The sequence below is a fragment of the Hemitrygon akajei genome, chromosome 2 (assembly GCF_048418815.1).
Source record: "Hemitrygon akajei chromosome 2, sHemAka1.3, whole genome shotgun sequence".
In the NCBI taxonomy this organism is placed as follows: domain Eukaryota; kingdom Metazoa; phylum Chordata; class Chondrichthyes; order Myliobatiformes; family Dasyatidae; genus Hemitrygon; species Hemitrygon akajei.
Window position 1 is genome coordinate 196,710,396 of NC_133125.1, and position 20,524 is coordinate 196,730,919.

General features: G+C 53.6%; 1 protein-coding gene across 2 annotated transcripts in view; it reads right to left on the reverse strand.

Annotated features, from left to right (window-relative positions):
* Positions 1–20,524, reverse strand: part of vps52 (VPS52 subunit of GARP complex) — a 126,941-nt gene that overhangs the window by 70,671 nt on the left and 35,746 nt on the right. For both annotated transcript variants that reach the window (XM_073034622.1, XM_073034631.1), the window contains 2 exons: positions 19,699–19,874; positions 14,615–14,765 (listed from right to left, as the gene is read on the reverse strand). In XM_073034622.1, the coding sequence (XP_072890723.1) occupies positions 14,615–14,765; positions 19,699–19,874 (327 nt within the window). The remainder of the gene's footprint in view (positions 1–14,614; positions 14,766–19,698; positions 19,875–20,524) is intronic.

Genomic DNA, 20,524 nt, shown 5'->3' on the forward strand with positions numbered 1-20,524 from the left:
GTATGACCAGGTGAGGGGACGTGGGGATCAGGAGGACACAATCTGGTAGATATGGGTGTGGTCAGGTGAGGGGAGGTGGGGAACAGGAGGATAAAAGATGGTAGTGATGGGTGTGGTCAGGTGAGGGGAGGTCGGGAACAGGAGGATAATAGCTGGTAGTGATGGGTTTGGTCAGGTGAGGGGAGGTGGGGAACAGGAGCATACAATCTGGTAGTGATTGGTGTGGCCAGGTGAGGGGAGGTGGGGATCAGGAGGATACAAGCTGGTAGTGATGGGTGTGATCAGGTGAGGGGAGGTGGGGAACAGGAGGATACAAGCTGGTAGTGATGGGTGTGGTTAGGTGAGGGGACGTGGGGATCAAGAGGATACAATCTGGTAGTGATGGGTGTGGCCAGGTGAGGGGAGGTGGGGATCAGGAGGATACAAGCTGGTAGTGATGGGTGTGACCAGGTGAGGGGAGCTGGGGATCAGGAGGATACAAGCTGGTAGTGATGGGTGTGGCCAGGTGAGGGGAAGTGGGGAGCAGGAGGATAATAGCTGGTAGTGATGGGTGTGGTGAGGTGAGGGGAGGTGGGGAACAGGAGGACAAAAGCTGGTAGATATGGGTGTGGTCAGGTGAGGGGAGGTGGGGAACAGGAGGATAAAAGATGGTAGTGATGGGTGTGGTCAGGTGAGGGGAGGTCGGGAACAGGAGGATAATAGCTGGTAGTGATGGGTTTGGTCAGGTGAGGGGAGGTGGGGAACAGGAGCATACAATCTGGTAGTGATTGGTGTGGCCAGGTGAGGGGAGGTGGGGATCAGGAGGATACAAGCTGGTAGTGATGGGTGTGGTTAGGTGAGGGGACGTGGGGATCAAGAGGATACAATCTGGTAGTGATGGGTGTGGCCAGGTGAGGGGAGGTGGGGATCAGGAGGATACAAGCTGGTAGTGATGGGTGTGACCAGGTGAGGGGAGCTGGGGATCAGGAGGATACAAGCTGGTAGTGATGGGTGTGGCCAGGTGAGGGGAGGTGGGGATCTGGAGGATACAAGCTGGTAGTGATGGGTGTGGCCAGGTGAGAGGAGGTGGGGATCAGGAGGATACAAGCTGGTAGTGATGGGTGTGGTCAGGTGAGGGGAGGTGGGGAACAGGAGGATAATAGCTGGTAGTGATGGGTTTGGTCAGGTGAGGGGAGGTGGGGAACAGGAGGATACAATCTGGTAGTGATTGGTGTGACTAAGTGAGGGGAAGTGGGGATCAGGAGGATACAAGCTGGTAGTGATGGGTGTGGCCAGGTGAGTGGAGGTGGGGGATAGGAGGACACAAGCTGGTAGTGATGGGTGTGACCAGGTGAGTGGAGGTGGGGGACAGGAGGACACAATCTGGTAGTGATGGGTGTGGCCAGGTGAGGGGAGGTGGGGGACAGGAGGACACAATCTGCTAGTGATGGGTGTGTCCAGGTGAGTGGAAGTGGGGGACTGGAGGACACAATCTGGTATTGATGGGTGTGGCCAGGTAAGGGGAGGTGGGGGACTGGAGGACACAATCTGGTAGTGATGGGTGTGACCAGGTGAGGGGAAGTGGGGAACAGGAGGATACAAGCTGGTAGTGATGGGTGTGACCAGGTGAGGGGAAGTGGGGGACTGGAGGACACAATCTGGTAGTGATGGGTGTGACCAGGTGAGGGGAAGTGGGGGACTGGAGGATACAAGCTGGTAGTGATGGGTGTGACCAGGTGAGGGGAAGTGGGGGACTGGAGGATACAAGCTGGTAGTGATGGGTGTGACCAGGTGAGGGGAGGTGGGAATCAGGAGGATACAAGCTGGTAGTGATGGGTGTGACCAGGTGAGGGGAGGTGGGGGACTGGAGGATACAAGCTGGTAGTGATGGGTGTGACCAGGTGAGGGGAGGAGGGGATCAGGAGGATAAAAGCTGGTAGTGATGGGCGTGACCAGGTGAGGGGAAGTGGGGGACTGGAGGATAAAAGCTGGTAGTGATGGGTATGACCAGGTGAGGGGACGTGGGGATCAGGAGGACACAATCTGGTAGTGATGGGTGTGACCAGGTGAGGGGAAGTGGGGGACTGGAGGATACAAGCTGGTAGTGATGGGCGTGACCAGGTGAGGGGAAGTGGGGGACTAGAGGACACAAGCTGGTAGTGATGGGTGTGACCAGGTGAGGGGAAGTGGGGGATTGGAGGATACAAGCTGGTAGTGATGGGTGTGACTAGGTGAGGGGAAGTGGGGAACTGGAGGATACAAGCTGGTAGTGATGGGTGTGGTCAGGTGAGGGGAAGTGGGGGACAGGAGGACACAAGCTGGTAGTGATGGGTGTGACCAGGTGAGGGGAGGTGGGAATCAGGAGGATACAAGCTGGTAGTGATGGGTGTGACCAGGTGAGGGGAGGTGGGAATCAGGAGGATACAAGCTGGTAGTGATGGGTGTGGCCAAGTGAAGGGAAGTGGGGGACAGGAGGATACAAGCTGGTAGTGATGGGTGTGACCAGGTGTGGGGAAGTGGGGGACTGGAGGATACAAGCTGGTAGTGATGGGTGAGACCAGGTGAGGGGAGTTGGGGAACTGGAGTACACTTGCTGGTAGTGATGGGTGTGACCAGGTGAGGGGAGGTGGGGATCAGGAGGATACAAGCTGGTAGTGATGGGTGTGACCAGGTGAGTGGCCGTGGGGAACTGAAGGATACAAGCAGGTAGTGATGGGTGTGGCCAGGTGAGGGGAAGTGGGGGACTGGAGGATACAAGATTGTAGTGATGGGTGTGACCAGGTGAGTGGAGTTGGGGAACTGGAGGATACAAGCAGGTAGTGATGGGTATGACCAGGTGAGGGGAAGTGGGGGACTGGAGGATACAAGCTGGTAGTGATGGGTGTGACTAGGTGAGGGGAAGTGGGGAACTGGAGGATACAAGCTGGTAGTGATGGGTGTGACCAGGTGAGGGGAGTTGGGGAACTGGAGGATACAAGCTGGTAGTGATGGGTGTGGTCAGGTGAGGGGAAGTGGGGGACAGGAGGACACAAGCTGGTAGTGATGGGTGTGACCAGGTGAGGGGAGGTGGGAATCAGGAGGATACAAGCTGGTAGTGATGGGTGTGACCAGGTGAGGGGAGGTGGGAATCAGGAGGATACAAGCTGGTACTGATGGGTGTGACCAGGTGAGGGGAGGTGGGGGACAGGAGGACACAAGCTGGTAGTGATGGGTGTGACCAGGTGAGGGGAGGTGGGAATCAGGAGGATACAAGCTGGTAGTGATGGGTGTGACCAGGTGAGGGGAGGTGGGGGACTGGAGGATACAAGCTGGTAGTGATGGGTATGACCAGGTGAGGGGAGGTGGGGATCAGGAGGATAAAAGCTGGTAGTGATGGGCGTGACCAGGTGAGGGGAAGTGGGGGACTGGAGGATAAAAGCTGGTAGTGATGGGAGTGACCAGGTGAGGGGAAGTGGGGGACTAGAGGATACAAGCTGGTAGTGATGGGTATGACCAGGTGAGGGGAAGTGGGGGACTGGAGGATACAAGCTGGTAGTGATGGGTGTGACTAGGTGAGGGGAAGTGGGGAACTGGAGGATACAAGCTGGTAGTGATGGGTGTGGTCAGGTGAGGGGAAGTGGGGGACAGGAGGACACAAGCTGGTAGTGATGGGTGTGACCAGGTGAGGGGAGGTGGGGAACTGGAGGATACAAGCTGGTAGTGATGGGTGTGACCAGGTGAGGGGAGTTGGGGAACTGGAGGATACAAGCTGGTAGTGATGGGTGTGGTCAGGTGAGGGGAAGTGGGGGACAGGAGGACACAAGCTGGTAGTGATGGGTGTGACCAGGTGAGGGGAGGTGGGAATCAGGAGGATACAAGCTGGTACTGATGGGTGTGACCAGGTGAGGGGAGGTGGGGGACAGGAGGACACAAGCTGGTAGTGATGGGTGTGACCAGGTGAGGGGAGGTGGGAATCAGGAGGATACAGGCTGGTAGTGATGGGTGTGACCAGGTGAGGGGAGGTGGGGGACTGGAGGATACAAGCTGGTAGTGATGGGTATGACCAGGTGAGGGGAGGAGGGGATCAGGAGGATAAAAGCTGGTAGTGATGAGTGTGACCAGGTGAGGTGAGGTGGGGGACAGGGGGACACAAGCTGGTAGTGATGGGTGTGTCCAGGTGTGGGGAGGTGGGGAGCAGGAGATAAAGCTGGTAGTGATGGGTGTGGTCAGGTGAGGTGAGGTGGGGGACAGGGGGACACAAGCTGGTAGTGATGGGTGTGTCCAGGTGAGGGGAGGTGGGGGACTGGAGGACACAAGCTGGTAGTGATGGGTGTGTCCAGGTGAGGGGAGGTGGGGGACAGAAGGACACAAGCTGGTAGTGATGGGTGTGTCCAGTTGAGGGGAAGTGGGGGACCACAGGATACAAGCTGGTAGTGATGGGTGTGTCCAGGTGAGGGGAGGTGGGGGACAGAAGGACACAAGCTGGTAGTGATGGGTGTGTCCAGGTGAGGGGAGGTGGGGGACAGGGGGACACAAGCTGGTAGTGATGGGTGTGTCCAGGTGAGGGGAAGTGGGGAGCAGGAGATAAAGCTGGTAGTGATGGGTTTGACCAGGTGAGGGGAGGTGGGGGACAGAAGGACACAAGCTGGTAGTGATGGGTGTGTCCAGGTGAGGGGAAGTGGGGAGCAGGAGGATACAAGCTGGTTGTGATGGGTGTCGCCAGGTGAGTGCAGGACGGGGACAGGAGGACACAAGCTGGTAGTGATGGGTGTGACCAGGTGAGGGGAGGTAGGGACAGGAGGATAATAGCTGGTAGTGATGGGTGTGGTGAGGTGAGGGGAGGTGGGGAACAGGAGGACAAAAGCTGGTAGATATGGGTGTGGTCAGGTGAGGGGAGGTGGGGAACAGGAGGATAAAAGATGGTAGTGATGGGTGTGGTCAGGTGAGGGGAGGTCGGGAACAGGAGGATAATAGCTGGTAGTGATGGGTTTGGTCAGGTGAGGGGAGGTGGGGAACAGGAGCATACAATCTGGTAGTGATTGGTGTGGCCAGGTGAGGGGAGGTGGGGATCAGGAGGATACAAGCTGGTAGTGATGGGTGTGATCAGGTGAGGGGAGGTGGGGAACAGGAGGATACAAGCTGGTAGTGATGGGTGTGGTTAGGTGAGGGGACGTGGGGATCAAGAGGATACAATCTGGTAGTGATGGGTGTGGCCAGGTGAGGGGAGGTGGGGATCAGGAGGATACAAGCTGGTAGTGATGGGTGTGACCAGGTGAGGGGAGCTGGGGATCAGGAGGATACAAGCTGGTAGTGATGGGTGTGGCCAGGTGAGGGGAGGTGGGGATCTGGAGGATACAAGCTGGTAGTGATGGGTGTGGCCAGGTGAGGGGAGGTGGGGATCAGGAGGATACAAGCTGGTAGTGATGGGTGTGGTCAGGTGAGGGGAGGTGGGGAACAGGAGGATAATAGCTGGTAGTGATGGGTTTGGTCAGGTGAGGGGAGGTGGGGAACAGGAGGATACAATCTGGTAGTGATTGGTGTGACTAAGTGAGGGGAAGTGGGGATCAGGAGGATACAAGCTGGTAGTGATGGGTGTGGCCAGGTGAGTGGAGGTGGGGGATAGGAGGACACAAGCTGGTAGTGATGGGTGTGACCAGGTGAGTGGAGGTGGGGGACAGGAGGACACAATCTGGTAGTGATGGGTGTGGCCAGGTGAGGGGAGGTGGGGGACAGGAGGACAGAATCTGCTAGTGATGGGTGTGTCCAGGTGAGGGGAAGTGGGGGACTGGAGGACACAATCTGGTATTGATGGGTGTGGCCAGGTAAGGGGAGGTGGGGGACTGGAGGACACAATCTGGTAGTGATGGGTGTGACCAGGTGAGGGGAAGTGGGGAACAGGAGGATACAAGCTGGTAGTGATGGGTGTGACCAGGTGAGGGGAAGTGGGGGACTGGAGGACACAATCTGGTAGTGATGGGTGTGACCAGGTGAGGGGAAGTGGGGGACTGGAGGATACAAGCTGGTAGTGATGGGTGTGACCAGGTGAGGGGAAGTGGGGGACTGGAGGATACAAGCTGGTAGTGATGGGTGTGACCAGGTGAGGGGAAGTGGGGGACTGGAGGATACAAGCTGGTAGTGATGGGTATGACCAGGTGAGGGGAAGTGGGGGACTGGAGGATACAAGCTGGTAGTGATGGGTGTGACCAGGTGAGGGGAAGTGGGGGACTGGAGGATACAAGCTGGTAGTGATGGGTGTGACCAGGTGAGGGGAAGTGGGGGACTGGAGGATACAAGCTGGTAGTGATGGGTGTGACCAGGTGAGGGGATGTGGGGGACTGGAGGATACAAGCTGGTAGTGATGGGTGTGACCAGGTGAGGGGAAGTGGGGGACTGGAGGATACAAGCTGGTAGTGATGGGTGTGACCAGGTGAGGGGAAGTGGGGGACTGGAGGATACAAGCTGGTAGTGATGGGTGTGACCAGGTGAGGGGAAGTGGGGATCAGGAGGATACAAGCTGGTAGTGATGGGTGTGGCCAGGTGAGGGGAAGTGGGGGACTGGAGGATACAAGCTGGTAGTGATGGGTATGACCAGGTGAGGGGAGGTGGGGATCAGGAGGATAAAAGCTGGTAGTGATGGGTGTGACCAGGTGAGGGGAAGTGGGGGACTGGAGGATAAAAGCTGGTAGTGATGGGCGTGACCAGGTGAGGGGAAGTGGGGGACTGGAGGATACAAGCTGGTAGTGATGGGTATGACCAGGTGAGGGGAAGTGGGGGACTGGAGGATACAAGCTGGTAGTGATGGGTGTGACTAGGTGAGGGGAAGTGGGGAACTGGAGGATACAAGCTGGTAGTGATGGGTGTGACCAGGTGAGGGGAGTTGGGGAACTGGAGGATACAAGCTGGTAGTGATGGGTGTGGTCAGGTGAGGGGAGGTGGGGATCAGGAGGATAAAAGCTGGTAGTGATGGGTGTGGCCAGGTGAGGGGAAGTGGGGGACTGGAGGATACAATCTGGTAGTGATGGGCGTGACCAGGTGAGGGGAAGTGGGGGACTGGAGGATAAAAGCTGGTAGTGATGGGCGTGACCAGGTGAGGGGAAGTGGGGGACTGGAGGATACAAGCTGGTAGTGATGGGTATGACCAGGTGAGGGGAAGTGTGGGACTGGAGGATACAAGCTGGTAGTGATGGGTGTGACTAGGTGAGGGGAAGTGGGGAACTGGAGGATACAAGCTGGTAGTGATGGGTGTGACCAGGTGAGGGGAGTTGGGGAACTGGAGGATACAAGCTGGTAGTGATGGGTGTGGTCAGGTGAGGGGAAGTGGGGGACAGGAGGACACAAGCTGGTAGTGATGGGTGTGACCAGGTGAGGGGAGGTGGGAATCAGGAGGATACAAGCTGGTAGTGATGGGTGTGACCAGGTGAGGGGAGGTGGGGGACAGGAGGACACAAGCTGGTAGTGATGGGTGTGACCAGGTGAGGGGAGGTGGGAATCAGGAGGATACAAGCTGGTAGTGATGGGTGTGACCAGGTGAGGGGAGGTGGGGGACTGGAGGATACAAGCTGGTAGTGATGGGTGTGACCAGGTGAGGGGAGGAGGGGATCAGGAGGATAAAAGCTGGTAGTGATGGGCGTGACCAGGTGAGGGGAAGTGGGGGACTGGAGGATAAAAGCTGGTAGTGATGGGTATGACCAGGTGAGGGGACGTGGGGATCAGGAGGACACAATCTGGTAGTGATGGGTGTGACCAGGTGAGGGGACGTGGGGATCAGGAGGACACAATCTGGTAGTGATGGGTGTGACCAGGTGAGGGGAAGTGGGGGACTGGAGGATACAAGCTGGTAGTGATGGGCGTGACCAGGTGAGGGGAAGTGGGGGACTAGAGGATACAAGCTGGTAGTGATGGGTATGACCAGGTGAGGGGAAGTGGGGGATTGGAGGATACAAGCTGGTAGTGATGGGTGTGACTAGGTGAGGGGAAGTGGGGAACTGGAGGATACAAGCTGGTAGTGATGGGTGTGGTCAGGTGAGGGGAAGTGGGGGACAGGAGGACACAAGCTGGTAGTGATGGGTGTGACCAGGTGAGGGGAGGTGGGAATCAGGAGGATACAAGCTGGTAGTGATGGGTGTGACCAGGTGAGGGGAGGTGGGAATCAGGAGGATACAAGCTGGTAGTGATGGGTGTGGCCAAGTGAAGGGAAGTGGGGGACAGGTGGATACAAGCTGGTAGTGATGGGTGTGACCAGGTGAGGGGAAGTGGGGGACTGGAGGATACAAGCTGGTAGTGATGGGTGAGACCAGGTGAGGGGAGTTGGGGAACTGGAGTACACTTGCTGGTAGTGATGGGTGTGACCAGGTGAGGGGAGGTGGGGATCAGGAGGATACAAGCTGGTAGTGATGGGTGTGACCAGGTGAGTGGCCGTGGGGAACTGGAGGATACAAGCAGGTAGTGATGGGTGTGGCCAGGTGAGGGGAAGTGGGGGACTGGAGGATACAAGATTGTAGTGATGGGTGTGACCAGGTGAGTGGAGTTGGGGAACTGGAGGATACAAGCAGGTAGTGATGGGTATGACCAGGTGAGGGGAAGTGGGGGACTGGAGGATACAAGCTGGTAGTGATGGGTGTGACTAGGTGAGGGGAAGTGGGGAACTGGAGGATACAAGCTGGTAGTGATGGGTGTGACCAGGTGAGGGGAGTTGGGGAACTGGAGTACACTTGCTGGTAGTGATGGGTGTGACCAGGTGAGTGGAGGTGGGGGACAGGAGGACACAATCTGGTAGTGATGGGTGTGACCAGGTGAGGGGACGTGGGGAACTGGAAGATACAAGCAGGTAGTGATGGGTGTGGCCAGGTGAGGGGAAGTGGGGGACTGGAGGATACAAGATTGTAGTGATGGGTGTGACCAGGTGAGTGGAGTTGGGGAACTGGAGGATACAAGCAGGTAGTGATGGGTGTGGTCAGGTGAGGGGAAGTGGGGGACCGGAGGACACAATCTGGTAGTTATGGGTGTGGCCAGGTGAGGGGAAGTGAGGGACTGGAGGACACAATCTGGTAGTGATGGGTGTGGCCAGGTGAGGGGAAGTGGGGGACTGGAGGACACAATCTGGTAGTGATGGGTGTGTCCAGGTGAGGGGAAGTGGGGGACAGGAGGACACAATCTGGTAGTTATGGGTGTGACCAGGTGAGGGGAGGTGGGGGACAGGAGGACACAATCTGGTAGTGATGGGTGTGGCCAGGTGAGGGGAAGTGGGGGACAGGAGGATACAAGCTGGTAGTGATGGGCGTGACCAGGTGAGGGGAGGTGGGGGACAGGAGGTCACAATCTGGTAGTGATGGGTGTGTCCAGGTGAGTGGAGGTGGGGGACAGGAGGACACAATCTGGTAGTGATGGGTGTGACCAGGTGAGGGGAAGTGGGGGACCGGAGGACACAAGCTGGTAGTGATGGGTGTGACCAGGTGAGGGGAGGTGGGGGACAGGAGGACACAATCTGGTAGTGATGGGTGTGGCCAGTTGAGTGGAAGTGTGGGACAGGAGGGCACAAGCTGGTAGTGATGGGTGTGGTCAGGTGAGGGGAAGTGGGGGACCACAGGACACAAGCTGGTAGTGATGTGTGTGACCAGGTGAGTGGAGGTGGGGGACAGGAGGACACAATCTGGTAGTGATGGGTGTGACCAGGTGAGGGGAAGTGGGGGACCGGAGGACACAAGCTGGTAGTGATGGGTGTGACCAGGTGAGGGGAGGTGGGGGACAGGAGGACACAATCTGGTAGTGATGGGTGTGGCCAGTTGAGTGGAAGTGGGAGACAGGAGGGCACAAGCTGGTAGTGATGGGTGTGACCAGGTTAGTGGAAGTGGGGGTCAGGAGGACACAATCTGGTAGTGATGGGTGTGGCCAGGTGAGTGGAAGTGGGGGACAGGAGGGCACAAGCTGGTAGTGATGGGTGTGACCAGGTGAGTGGAAGTGGGGGTCAGGCGGACACAATCTGGTAGTGATGGGTGTGACCAGGTGAGGGGAAGTGGGGGACTGGAGGATACAAGCTGGTAGTGATGGGTGTGGCCAGGTGAGGGGAAGTGGGGGACTGGAGGATACAAGCTGGTAGTGATGGGTGTGGCCAGGTGAGGGGAAGTGGGGGACTTGAGGACACAATCTGGTAGTGATGGGTGTGGCCAGGTGAGGGGAAGTGGGGGACAGGAGGATACAAGCTGGTAGTGATGGGTGTGGCCAGGTGAGGGGAAGTGGGGAACAGGAGGATACAAGCTGGTAGTGATGGGTGTGGCCAGGTGAGGGGAAGTGGGGAACAGGAGGATACAAGCTGGTAGTGATGGGTGTGTCCAGGTGAGGGGAAGTGGGGGACTGGAGGACACAATCTGGTAGTGATGGGTGTGACCAGGTGAGGGGAAGTGGGGAACAGGAGGATACAAGCTGGTAGTGATGGGTGTGTCCAGGTGAGGGGATGTGGGGGACTGGAGGACACAATCTGGTAGTGATGGGTGTGTCCAGGTGAGGGGAAGTGGGGGACTGGAGGACACAATCTGGCAGTGATGGGTGTGGCCAGGTGAGGGGAAGTGGGGGACTGGAGGACACAATCTGGTAGTGATGGGTGTGTCCAGGTGAGGGGAAGTGGTGGACTGGAGGACACAATCTGGTAGTGATGGGTGTGGCCAGTTGAGGGGAAGTGGGGGACTGGAGGACACAATCTGGTAGTGATGGGTGTGTCCAGGTGAGGGGAGGTGGGGAACAGGAGGATACAAGCTGGTAGTGATGGGTGTGTCCAGGTGAGGGGAAGTGGGGGACTGGAGGACACAATCTGGTAGTGATGGGTGTGGCCAGGTGAGGGGAAGTGGGGGACAGGAGGATACAAGCTGGTAGTGTTGGGTGTGACCAGGTGAGGGGAGATGGGGAACAGGAGGATACAAGCTGGTAGTGATGGGTGTGGCCAGGTGAGGGGAAGTGGGGATCAGGAGGATACAATCTGGTAGTGGTGGGTGTGTCCAGGTGAGGGGAAGTGGGGATCAGGAGGACACAATCTGGTAGTGATGGGTGTGGCCAGGTGAGGGGAGGTGGGGGACAGGAGGACACAATCTGGTAGTGATGGGTGTGGTCAGGTGAGGGGAAGTGGGGGACCACAGGATACAAGCTGGTAGTGATGGGTGTGACAGGTGAGTGGAGGTGGGGGATAGGAGGACACAATCTGGTAGTGATGGGTGTGACCAGGTGAGGGGAGGTGGGGGACAGGAGGACACAATCTGGTAGTGATGGGTGTGGCCAGGTGAGTGGAAGTGGGGGTCAGGAGGACACAATCTGGTAGTGATGGGTGTGACCAGGTGAGGGGAGGTGGGGAACAGATGGAGGAAATCTGATAGTGAAGGGTGTGACCAGGTGAGGGGAGGTGGGGAACAGGAGGACACAATCTGGTAGTGATTGGTGTGGCCAGGTGAGGGGAGGTGGGGGACAGGAGGATACAATCTGATAGTGAAGGGTGTGCCCAGGTGAGGGGAGGTGGGGAACAGGAGGAGGAAAGCTGATACTGATGGGTGTGAATAGGTGAGGGGAGGTGGGGAACAGGAGGACACAATCTGGTAGTGATGGGTGTGAATAGGTGTGGGGAGGTGGGGAACAGGAGGACACAATCTGGTAATGATGGTTGTGGCCAGGTACAGTGGACGAGCATAATGGAGTTATCTGTTTACACGCTCTTTCATTGAGAGAAATGGCACAGTACAGGCCCTTCCAGCCCAACGAGCCTCACTACCCAAGAACCCACAGATTTAACCCTCGTCTACTGTAATCACAGGACAATTTACAATGACAAATTAATCTACTAGTGGTATGTCTCTGGATTGTGGGAGGAGCCAGGGCACCCAGAGGAAAGCCACGCAGTCATGGAAAGGTCATGCAAACTACTGAGAGAGGGTGCTGGATTGAACTCTGACATCTGCAACGGCCTGAGCAGTAACGGCATGTGGAGAGTGGGCCAAAGGACAAAGAGAAGGTAGTGGAGTTCCAAAGGGAGGTGAGGGGGGTGAGAAGAAATAAAGAGGTGAAAGGGGGACCACAATGGGGATTGGTAAAACAGATATGGGGGAAGTGGTGAGAAATTATGAGATGCTGGAGAAATCAATGTTCATGTCGCAGAACGCTGTTATAGCCTAAGGCATCGGAGTTTGGAGTTCAATTCTAGCCTCCTCAGTAAGCACACTTCTTCCCAAGTAACTCCTCCAAATGCTCCATTCTCCTCCCACAATCCAAATACATGGAGAAAAAATGAGGTACGAAGGTAAACTAACCAAGAATATAAAGGAGGATAGTAAAAGCTTCTTTAGGTATGTGAGAAGAAAAAAGTAGCTAAGACCAAAATTGGGCCATTGAAGACAGAAACAGGTGAATTTATTATGGGGAACAAGGAAATGGCAGATGAGTTGAACAGGTACTTCGGATCTGTCTTCTCTAGGGAAGACACATACAATCTCCCAGATGAAATAGTGGCCAAAGGAACTAGGGTAATGGATGAACTGAAGGAAATTTATATTAGGCAAGAAACGGCGTTGGATAGACTGTTGAGTCTGAAGGCTGATAAGTCCCCGGGACCTGATGGTCTGCATCCCAGGGTACTTAAGGAGGTGGCTCTAGAAATCGTGGACACACTGGTAATCATTTTCCAATGTTCTATAGATTCAGGATCAGTTCCTGCGGATTGGTGGGTGGCTAATGTTGTCCCACTTTTCAAGAAAGGAGGGAGAGAGAAAACAGGGAATTATAGACCGGTTAGCCTGACGTCAGTGGTGGGAAAGATGCTGGAGTCAATTATAAAAGAGGAAATTACGACCCATTTGGATAGCAGTAGAAGGATCAGTCCAAGTCAGCATGGATTTACAAAGGAAAAATCATGCTTGACTAATCTTCTGGAGTTTTTTGAGGATGAACTATGAAAATGGACAAGGGAGAGCCAGTGGATGTAGTACACCTGGACTTTCAGAATGCCTTTGATAAAGTCCCACATAGGAGATTAGTGGGCAAAATTAGGGCACATGGTATTGGGGCAGAGTACTGACATGGATTGAAAATTGGCTGGCTGACAGGAAACAAAGAGTAGCGATTAACAGGTCCCTTTCGGAATGGCAGGCTGTGACCAGTGGGGTACCGCAAGGTTCGGTGCTGGGACCGCAGCTGTTTACAATATACGTTAATGATTTAGATGAAGGAATTAAAAGTAACATTAGCAAATTTGCCAATGACACAAAACTGGGTAGCAGTGTGAAATGTCAGAAGGATGTTATGAGAATGCAGGGTGACTTGGACAGGCTAGGTGAGTGGGCGAATGTATGGCAGATGCAGTTTAATGTGGATAAATGTGAGGTTATCCACTTTGGTGGCAAGAACAGGAAGGCAGATTACTATCTAAATGGAGTCAAGTTAGAAAAAGGGGAAGTACAACGAGATCTGGGTGTTCTTGTACATCAGTTAATGAAAGTAAGCATGCAGGTACAGCAGGCAGTGAAGAAAGTTAATGGCATGCCAGCCTTTATAACAAGAGGAATTGAGTATAGGAGTAGAGAGGTCCTTCTGCAGTTGTACAGGGCCCTGGTGAGACCACACCTGGAGTGTTGTGTGCAGTTTTGGTCTCCAAATTTGAGGAAGGACATTCTTGCTATTGAGGGAGTGCAGCGTAGGTTCACAAGGTTAATTCCCTGAATGGCGGGACTGTCATATGTTAAAAGATTGGAGCGACTGGGCTTATATACACCGGAATTCAGAAGGATGAGAGGGGATCTGATTGAAACATATAAGATTATTAAGGGATTGGACACACTGGAGGCAGGAAGCATGTTCCCGCTGATGGGTGAGTCCAGAACTAGAAGCCACAGTTTAAGAATAAGGGGTAGGCCATTTAGAACAGAGATGCGGAAAAACTTTTTCACCGAGAGAGTGATGGATATGTGGAATGCTCTGCCCCAGAAGACAGTGGAGGCAAAGTCTCTGGATGCTTTCAAGAGAGAGTTAGATAGAGCTCTTATAGATAGCGGGGTCAAGGGATATAGGGAGAGGGCAGGAACGGGGCACTGATTGTGTATGATCAGCCATGATCACAGTGAATGGTGGTGCTGACTAGAAGGGCTGAATGGCCTACCCCTGCACCTATTGTCTATTGTCTATTGACATAGTGGCGAGTCGAGTAATTAGTCATTTCAAAGTGTCCCATGATTAGGTTATGTGGTTTGCTGGGTGGCGTGGCTCTAGGAGCCTCAAGGGCCCATTCCACGCTGTTTCCCTAAATAAACAAATTAATAGAACCCACCGAAATACTCAGTGAAGTGTATTGTTTGCGTCAACAACCACCACAGGCTGAGGATGAGCTGGAGCCAGCCTGCAAGTGTTACCACGTCTCCAGCGCACAACATAGCATGCCCACAACTTCCTAACCCTAACCGTACGTCTGTGGAACGCGGGAGGAAACCAGAACACTGAGGCACACGGCCACAGGGAGAACGTACAAACTTTTTACAGACAACGTCAGGAATTGATCCTGTGTCACAGTTGCTGTAAAATGCTACGCTACCATGCCCGCCTGTCTTTGTCATTCCATCTTTGTAAGGTTTTGATTCCCTTTCTCTGCAAACAAGTTTCTCGGTGTTTGTCGGCCCAGTTCCCTCAGCCCTACCTTAATCTTGAGACGGTCGAGGATATCTTGCACATCAGAACACGCCAAGGTCTCCTTGAAGGACTGCTCCTTGACATAATTGATTTTGTTATTGAGTTCATGGAGCTGTTCCAGAAACTGCTGCTCCGTCACCGGGGTGTCCAGGATGATGCTGAAATAGAAAGGAGGGGTCAGTGAGGGGCAGCAACGGAAAACGGGTGTGGACACATCACTGGCTGTCATCGAGAGTCACCGGGGTGTCCAGGATGATGCTGAAATAGAACGGAGGGGACAGAGAGGGGCAGCAACGGAAAACGGGTGTGGACGTGCCACTGGCTGTCATCGAGAGTCACCGGGGTGTCCAGGATGATGCTGAAATAGAACGGAGGGGTCAGTGAGGGCCAGCAATGGAAAACGGGTGTGGACACATCACTGGCTGTCATCGAGAGTCACCGGGGTGTCCAGGATGATGCTGAAATAGAACGGAGGGGACAGTGAGGGCCAGCAACGGAAAACGGGTGTGGACACATTACTGGCCGTCATCGAGAGTCACCGGGGTGTCCAGGATGATGCTGAAATAGAACGGAGCAGACAGTGAGGGCCAGCAACGGAAAACGGGTGTGGACACATCACTGGCTGTCATCGAGAGTCACCGGGGTGTCCAGGATGATGCTGAAATAGAACGGAGGGGACAGTGAGGGCCAGCAACGGAAAACGGGTGTGGACACATTACTGGCCGTCATCGAGAGTCACCGGGGTGTCCAGGATGATGCTGAAATAGAACGGAGGGGTCAGTGAGGGCCAGCAATGGAAAACGGGTGTGGACACATCACTGGCTGTCAACGAGAGTCACCGGGGTGTCCAGGATGATGCTGAAATAGAACGGAGGGGACAATGAGGGCCAGCAATGGAAAACGGGTGTGGACATGCCACTGGCCGTCATCGAGAGTCACCGGGGTGTCCAGGATGATGCTGAAATAGAACGGAGGGGACAGTGAGGGGCAGCAACGGAAAACGGGTGTGGACACATCACTGGCTGTCATCGAGAGTCACCGGGGTGTCCAGGATGATGCTGAAATAGAACGGAGGGGTCAGTGAGGGGCAGCAATGGAAAACGGGTGTGGACACATCACTGGCTGTCAACGAGAGTCACCGGGGTGTCCAGGATGATGCTGAAATAGAACGGAGGGGTCAGTGAGGGGCAGCAACAGAAAACGGGTGTGGACACGTCACTGGCTGTCATCGAGAGTCACCGGGGTGTCCAGGATGATGCTGAAATAGAACGGGGGGGTCAGTGAGGGGCAGCAACGGAAAACGGGTGTGGACACATTACTGGCCGTCATCGAGAGTCACCGGGGTGTCCAGGATGATGCTGAAATAGAACGGAGGGGTCAGTGAGGGCCAGCAATGGAAAACGGGTGTGGACACATCACTGGCTGTCAACGAGAGTCACCGGGGTGTCCAGGATGATGCTGAAATAGAACGGAGGGGACAATGAGGGCCAGCAATGGAAAACGGGTGTGGACACATCACTGGCTGTCAACGAGAGTCACCGGGGTGTCCAGGATGATGCTGAAATAGAACGGAGGGGACAATGAGGGCCAGCAATGGAAAACGGGTGTGGACATGCCACTGGCCGTCATCGAGAGTCACCGGGGTGTCCAGGATGATGCTGAAATAGAATGGAGGGGTCAGTGAGGGGCAGCAACGGAAAACGGGTGTGGACATGCCACTGGCCGTCATCGAGAGTCACCGGGGTGTCCAGGATGATGCTGAAATAGAAAGGGGGGGGGACTGCGGTCGATAACAGGCACAGGCACAAAATTTGCAGATACTAGGACTCTAATTACTCCTCTATGGGATGGGGACAACACCGGCACTATTTATTCCCTCCCCCCATTCAGCGTATAGCCTACAAAGCCATTTCAACGTTCTAAAAGCTTGAAGTAAACCTTTTATCAAAGTACATATATGTCACCATAAACTACCCTGAAAATCATTTTCTTTCAGGCATTCAGAATACAACAGAGGCATACAATAAAATCAATAAAAGACTGACAAACAACCAATGTACAAAAGAAGACAAACTATGCTAATAAAAAAAAAACAATAAATAAATAAATAAACAAACAAGATTCAACATTGTTTAATGTCATTTCCTGTAAAGGAGTGTAAAGAGAACAAAATAAATGCTACTCTGGATCAGATGCAGCATAAAAAACAAACACAAAGGATAAGGTACACAATAATAATAACAGAAACCAAAATTATCCAGTAAATACATAAGATAGCTTATATACATAAATTGTTTATTCATCCATTAAGTGACTGATGGGAAATGCGAAAAACATTGTAAAAATATGGAAGAATAAAGTAAGCACCATTATTTGGAGCAGAAGAGTCACTGTGTCCCTGTGCACCGCCATGTTGGATTCAAATTTTGAAATTTAAATATAAATAACTAAATAACCTTGAGGACGTGTGTTGTATTATCCTTGAAAGTGAGACTGCAGGTCGAAGTACAGATATTTGGTGAGTGAAGTTATCCATGCCTGTTCAGCAGCCTGATGGATGTAGGGTAATAACAGTTCTTGAACCTGCTGGGATAGTCCATAAGTTGTGGAATAGTTCAGAGTTGTGGGGGGTAAAGTTATCCACACCGGTTCAGGAGCCCGATGGTCAAACAGTTTCATTCTTGTCGGTGGTTGGAGTCATGAACTTCTGTAGATAAACAATGGAGAGAATACTAACTGACTGCCTCACGGCCTGGAACGGAAACACCAATGTCCAGGACTGGGATAAACGACAGAAAGTGGAGGATACAGCCCACTCCATCACAAGCAAAGCCCTCCCCACCACTGAGCACCACTGCAAGGACAGCAGCCACATGAAAGACCCCAACCATCCAGGCCTTGCTCTCTTCTTGCCACTACCATTGGGTAGAAGGTACAGCAGCCTTAGGTCCCACACCACCAGGTTCAGGAACAGCAAATACCCTAAAACCATTGGGCTCTTGAACCAGCGTGGGATAACTTCACTCCCCACAACTCTGAATTGATTCTACAACTTACAGACTCATTTTCAGGGACTCTTTTCAACTCATGTTCTCAGTTTTTTTGCAGTAATTTGTCTTCTGCACACTGGCTCTTTGTCAGTCTTTGCTTATGGAGTCTTCCATAAATTCTGTATTTTATTTTTTTCTGTAAATGCCTGCAAGAAATTAAACTCAAGAAAACATATGGTGATGATGGCATCCGTTAGTCTCGTAAGGCTATGGATCTGCGCCTGGAAAGTCTTGCTTCAGTCTCTGATGGTAGAGCAGCGTCTGTTGTGGCTGTCGAGGCCCACGTTGGAGTGACAGTCTCGGCTGCAGCCACTGCACTCGAAGGCGCTGCCCTCCAGTGTGGTCTTGGTGCTATTTTTTCAACGAGTGCGTTTTTCTTCAGCAGCAAGCCTCAGCTTCTCTTCTCCTCTTTTCAGACCCCTGCGTAGTTCCAGCCTCCAGCGAGAGCGATCGCTTGCAATGTCCTCCCTCCTCTCGACGTTCATGTTCAGTGACTTCATGTCTCTCTTGCAGACATCTTTGAAACGAAGATGGGGCTGCCCTTGTATGGGGAACAGCAGGTCTCTCAGGATCCTCCCGTCTGACATGCGGTGTACATGGCCCAGCCAGTGGAGAAGTCATTGTTGGAGCAGGGTGACGAGGCTGGAAATCTGGGCTGGGCCAGGACCTCATTGTTGGTGACTCGGTCAGTCCACTTGATGTCCAGGATGTGTCTCAGGCTGTGAAGGTGGAAGACGCTGCTCTTGTCTGAAGTGGAGGCTCCAGGTCTCGCTGCCGTAAAGCAGTGTACTGAGAACACAGGCCCTGTAGACTGCAACCCTGGTGTGCGTCATCAGCTTTCCGTTCTCCCAGACTCTCTTTGTCAGCCTGGCGAATGTTGAGGCTGCTCGTCCGATCCGTCTGTTGATCTCGGGAGTCGAGGAAAAGACTGTCCGTGATGGTGGAGCCAAAGTATGTAAACTCATTAACCTCCAGCTCGTAGTTGTTGATGGTAATGGCAGGGGGGTGCCCAACGCCTTGACCCAACATGTTGGTCTTCTTCAGGCTGATGGTCAAGCTGAAGTCCTGACAGGCTCTTGAGAAGCTGTCCATGAGGCGTTGCAGTTGCTCTTCAGAGTGTGTTGCCAGTGCCGCGTCGTCTGCAAACAACATGTCCCTGATGAGTACTTCACGAACCTTGGTTTTCGCCCTCAGCCAGAACAGACTGAGCAGCCTCCCGTCCAATCTGGTGTGGAGATAGACACCATCAGTTGATGTTCCAAAGGCGTGCTTCAGCATGACTGCGAAAAAGATGCCGAACAGGGTGGGGGCAAGCACACAGCCCTGCTTCACACCGCTGCGGATGTTGAAGGCCTCCAAAGAAGAGCCCTCCTCACTGTCCACTACACACCCAATCTTGGAGCAATCTGCAAAATTGCTGATCCAGTTACCACGTCTGTGTGATCTGCCCTCAATCTCCTACGCACCAGGGAATAAGATACAAGCTTCCCTGTAACTCAGGTCCTCAAGTCCCAGCAACATCTTTGAATATTTTCTCTCTATTCATTAATTTTATTTATACCTTTCTTGAAGGTAGGTGACCAGAACTGCACAAAAATACTCCAAGTTTACCTCCAACAACCCCTGCACTTGTTGCCCAGATTTTGGCATAGTGTTTTCTGCTCAAGGTTTTGGAAGCTGCTTCCTATCCCACTTCCACCGTACCGGATTCAGTTCTGTAGCCAACACAGTGAAGGTCAGATATCCATATGAATCGGTGAATAGATTAAACAGTCACCTTGGTGCCCCCTAGAACACCCCACATCGGGCGAGGCTGCAGGGAGGTGTATGGGGATGGACTGAGAACTGGACGACTGCATGGATCGTCGAAGCACATTTAACCACCAGGTCGATATTCCCCCACTGTGAGTGAGGCTGGTAGTGGTGGGGGGACGGGGTTGGGGCAGGTGAACTGCGACTGATAGCTGAATGAGGTCGGGGAGGTGTGGGAGAGGTTGAAGCAGGGGCCACGGATGGGGCAAGGGAAGCGTTGCTGACTCACGCGATCATGTCATTCGGCACGACGAGCTCGTCGACGAGCTGGCTGAGCTCGCTGCGTACAGACTGGCGGTTCTTCAGCTTGATGTTCATGGCGATGGACTGCTCCTGCAGCGTCTGGATCTCACAGCTGATGCTGCTGAGGTCACTCTGGAAGGTGCTGAGCATCTGCTCCATTCTCTGTGCAACGGAAGAATGGGCTGGCGTTAAGGGACAGAGCGACAGGCGGAAGAAGCTTTCCCATATTGCATGGTACCAAACACATCACCGGCCATCAAGGACATGGAGTATGTACGTAAAGGTGCTGGAGTATGGTAGTGAAGGATCCCTCCCACCCTGCTCATGGACTGTTTGTCAGGGAGGCTACAGAGCATCCACACCAGGACCACCAGACTCAAAAACAGTTACTTACCCCAGGCAGTAAGGCTGAGCAACACCTCCATCCACTAACCCACCCCTCCACCACTACTTGATCATTTCCTTACAGACACTTCTGAGCCTAGCATCACTTTATGGACATACAATCAATCAATATATAGAAACTATCTTATGTATTTATATTTGCGTTTTTATCATTGTGGTCTTTATTTTGTGTGTTTTTTTGTACAGTATCAGATCCAGAGTAATAATTATTTAACTCTCCTTCACATCTGTGTACTGAAAATGGCTTTACATAATCTTGAACCTGAATCACAGCATCTGGCCTTCTGCCTAACTGGCACTTTGCTGGGCAATTCCTCCCACTCCAACCCACTCCTACATCCCTTAGACCCCGCACATGCCCATCTGGCCTTCTGCCTAACTGGCACTTTGCAGGGCAATTCCTCCCA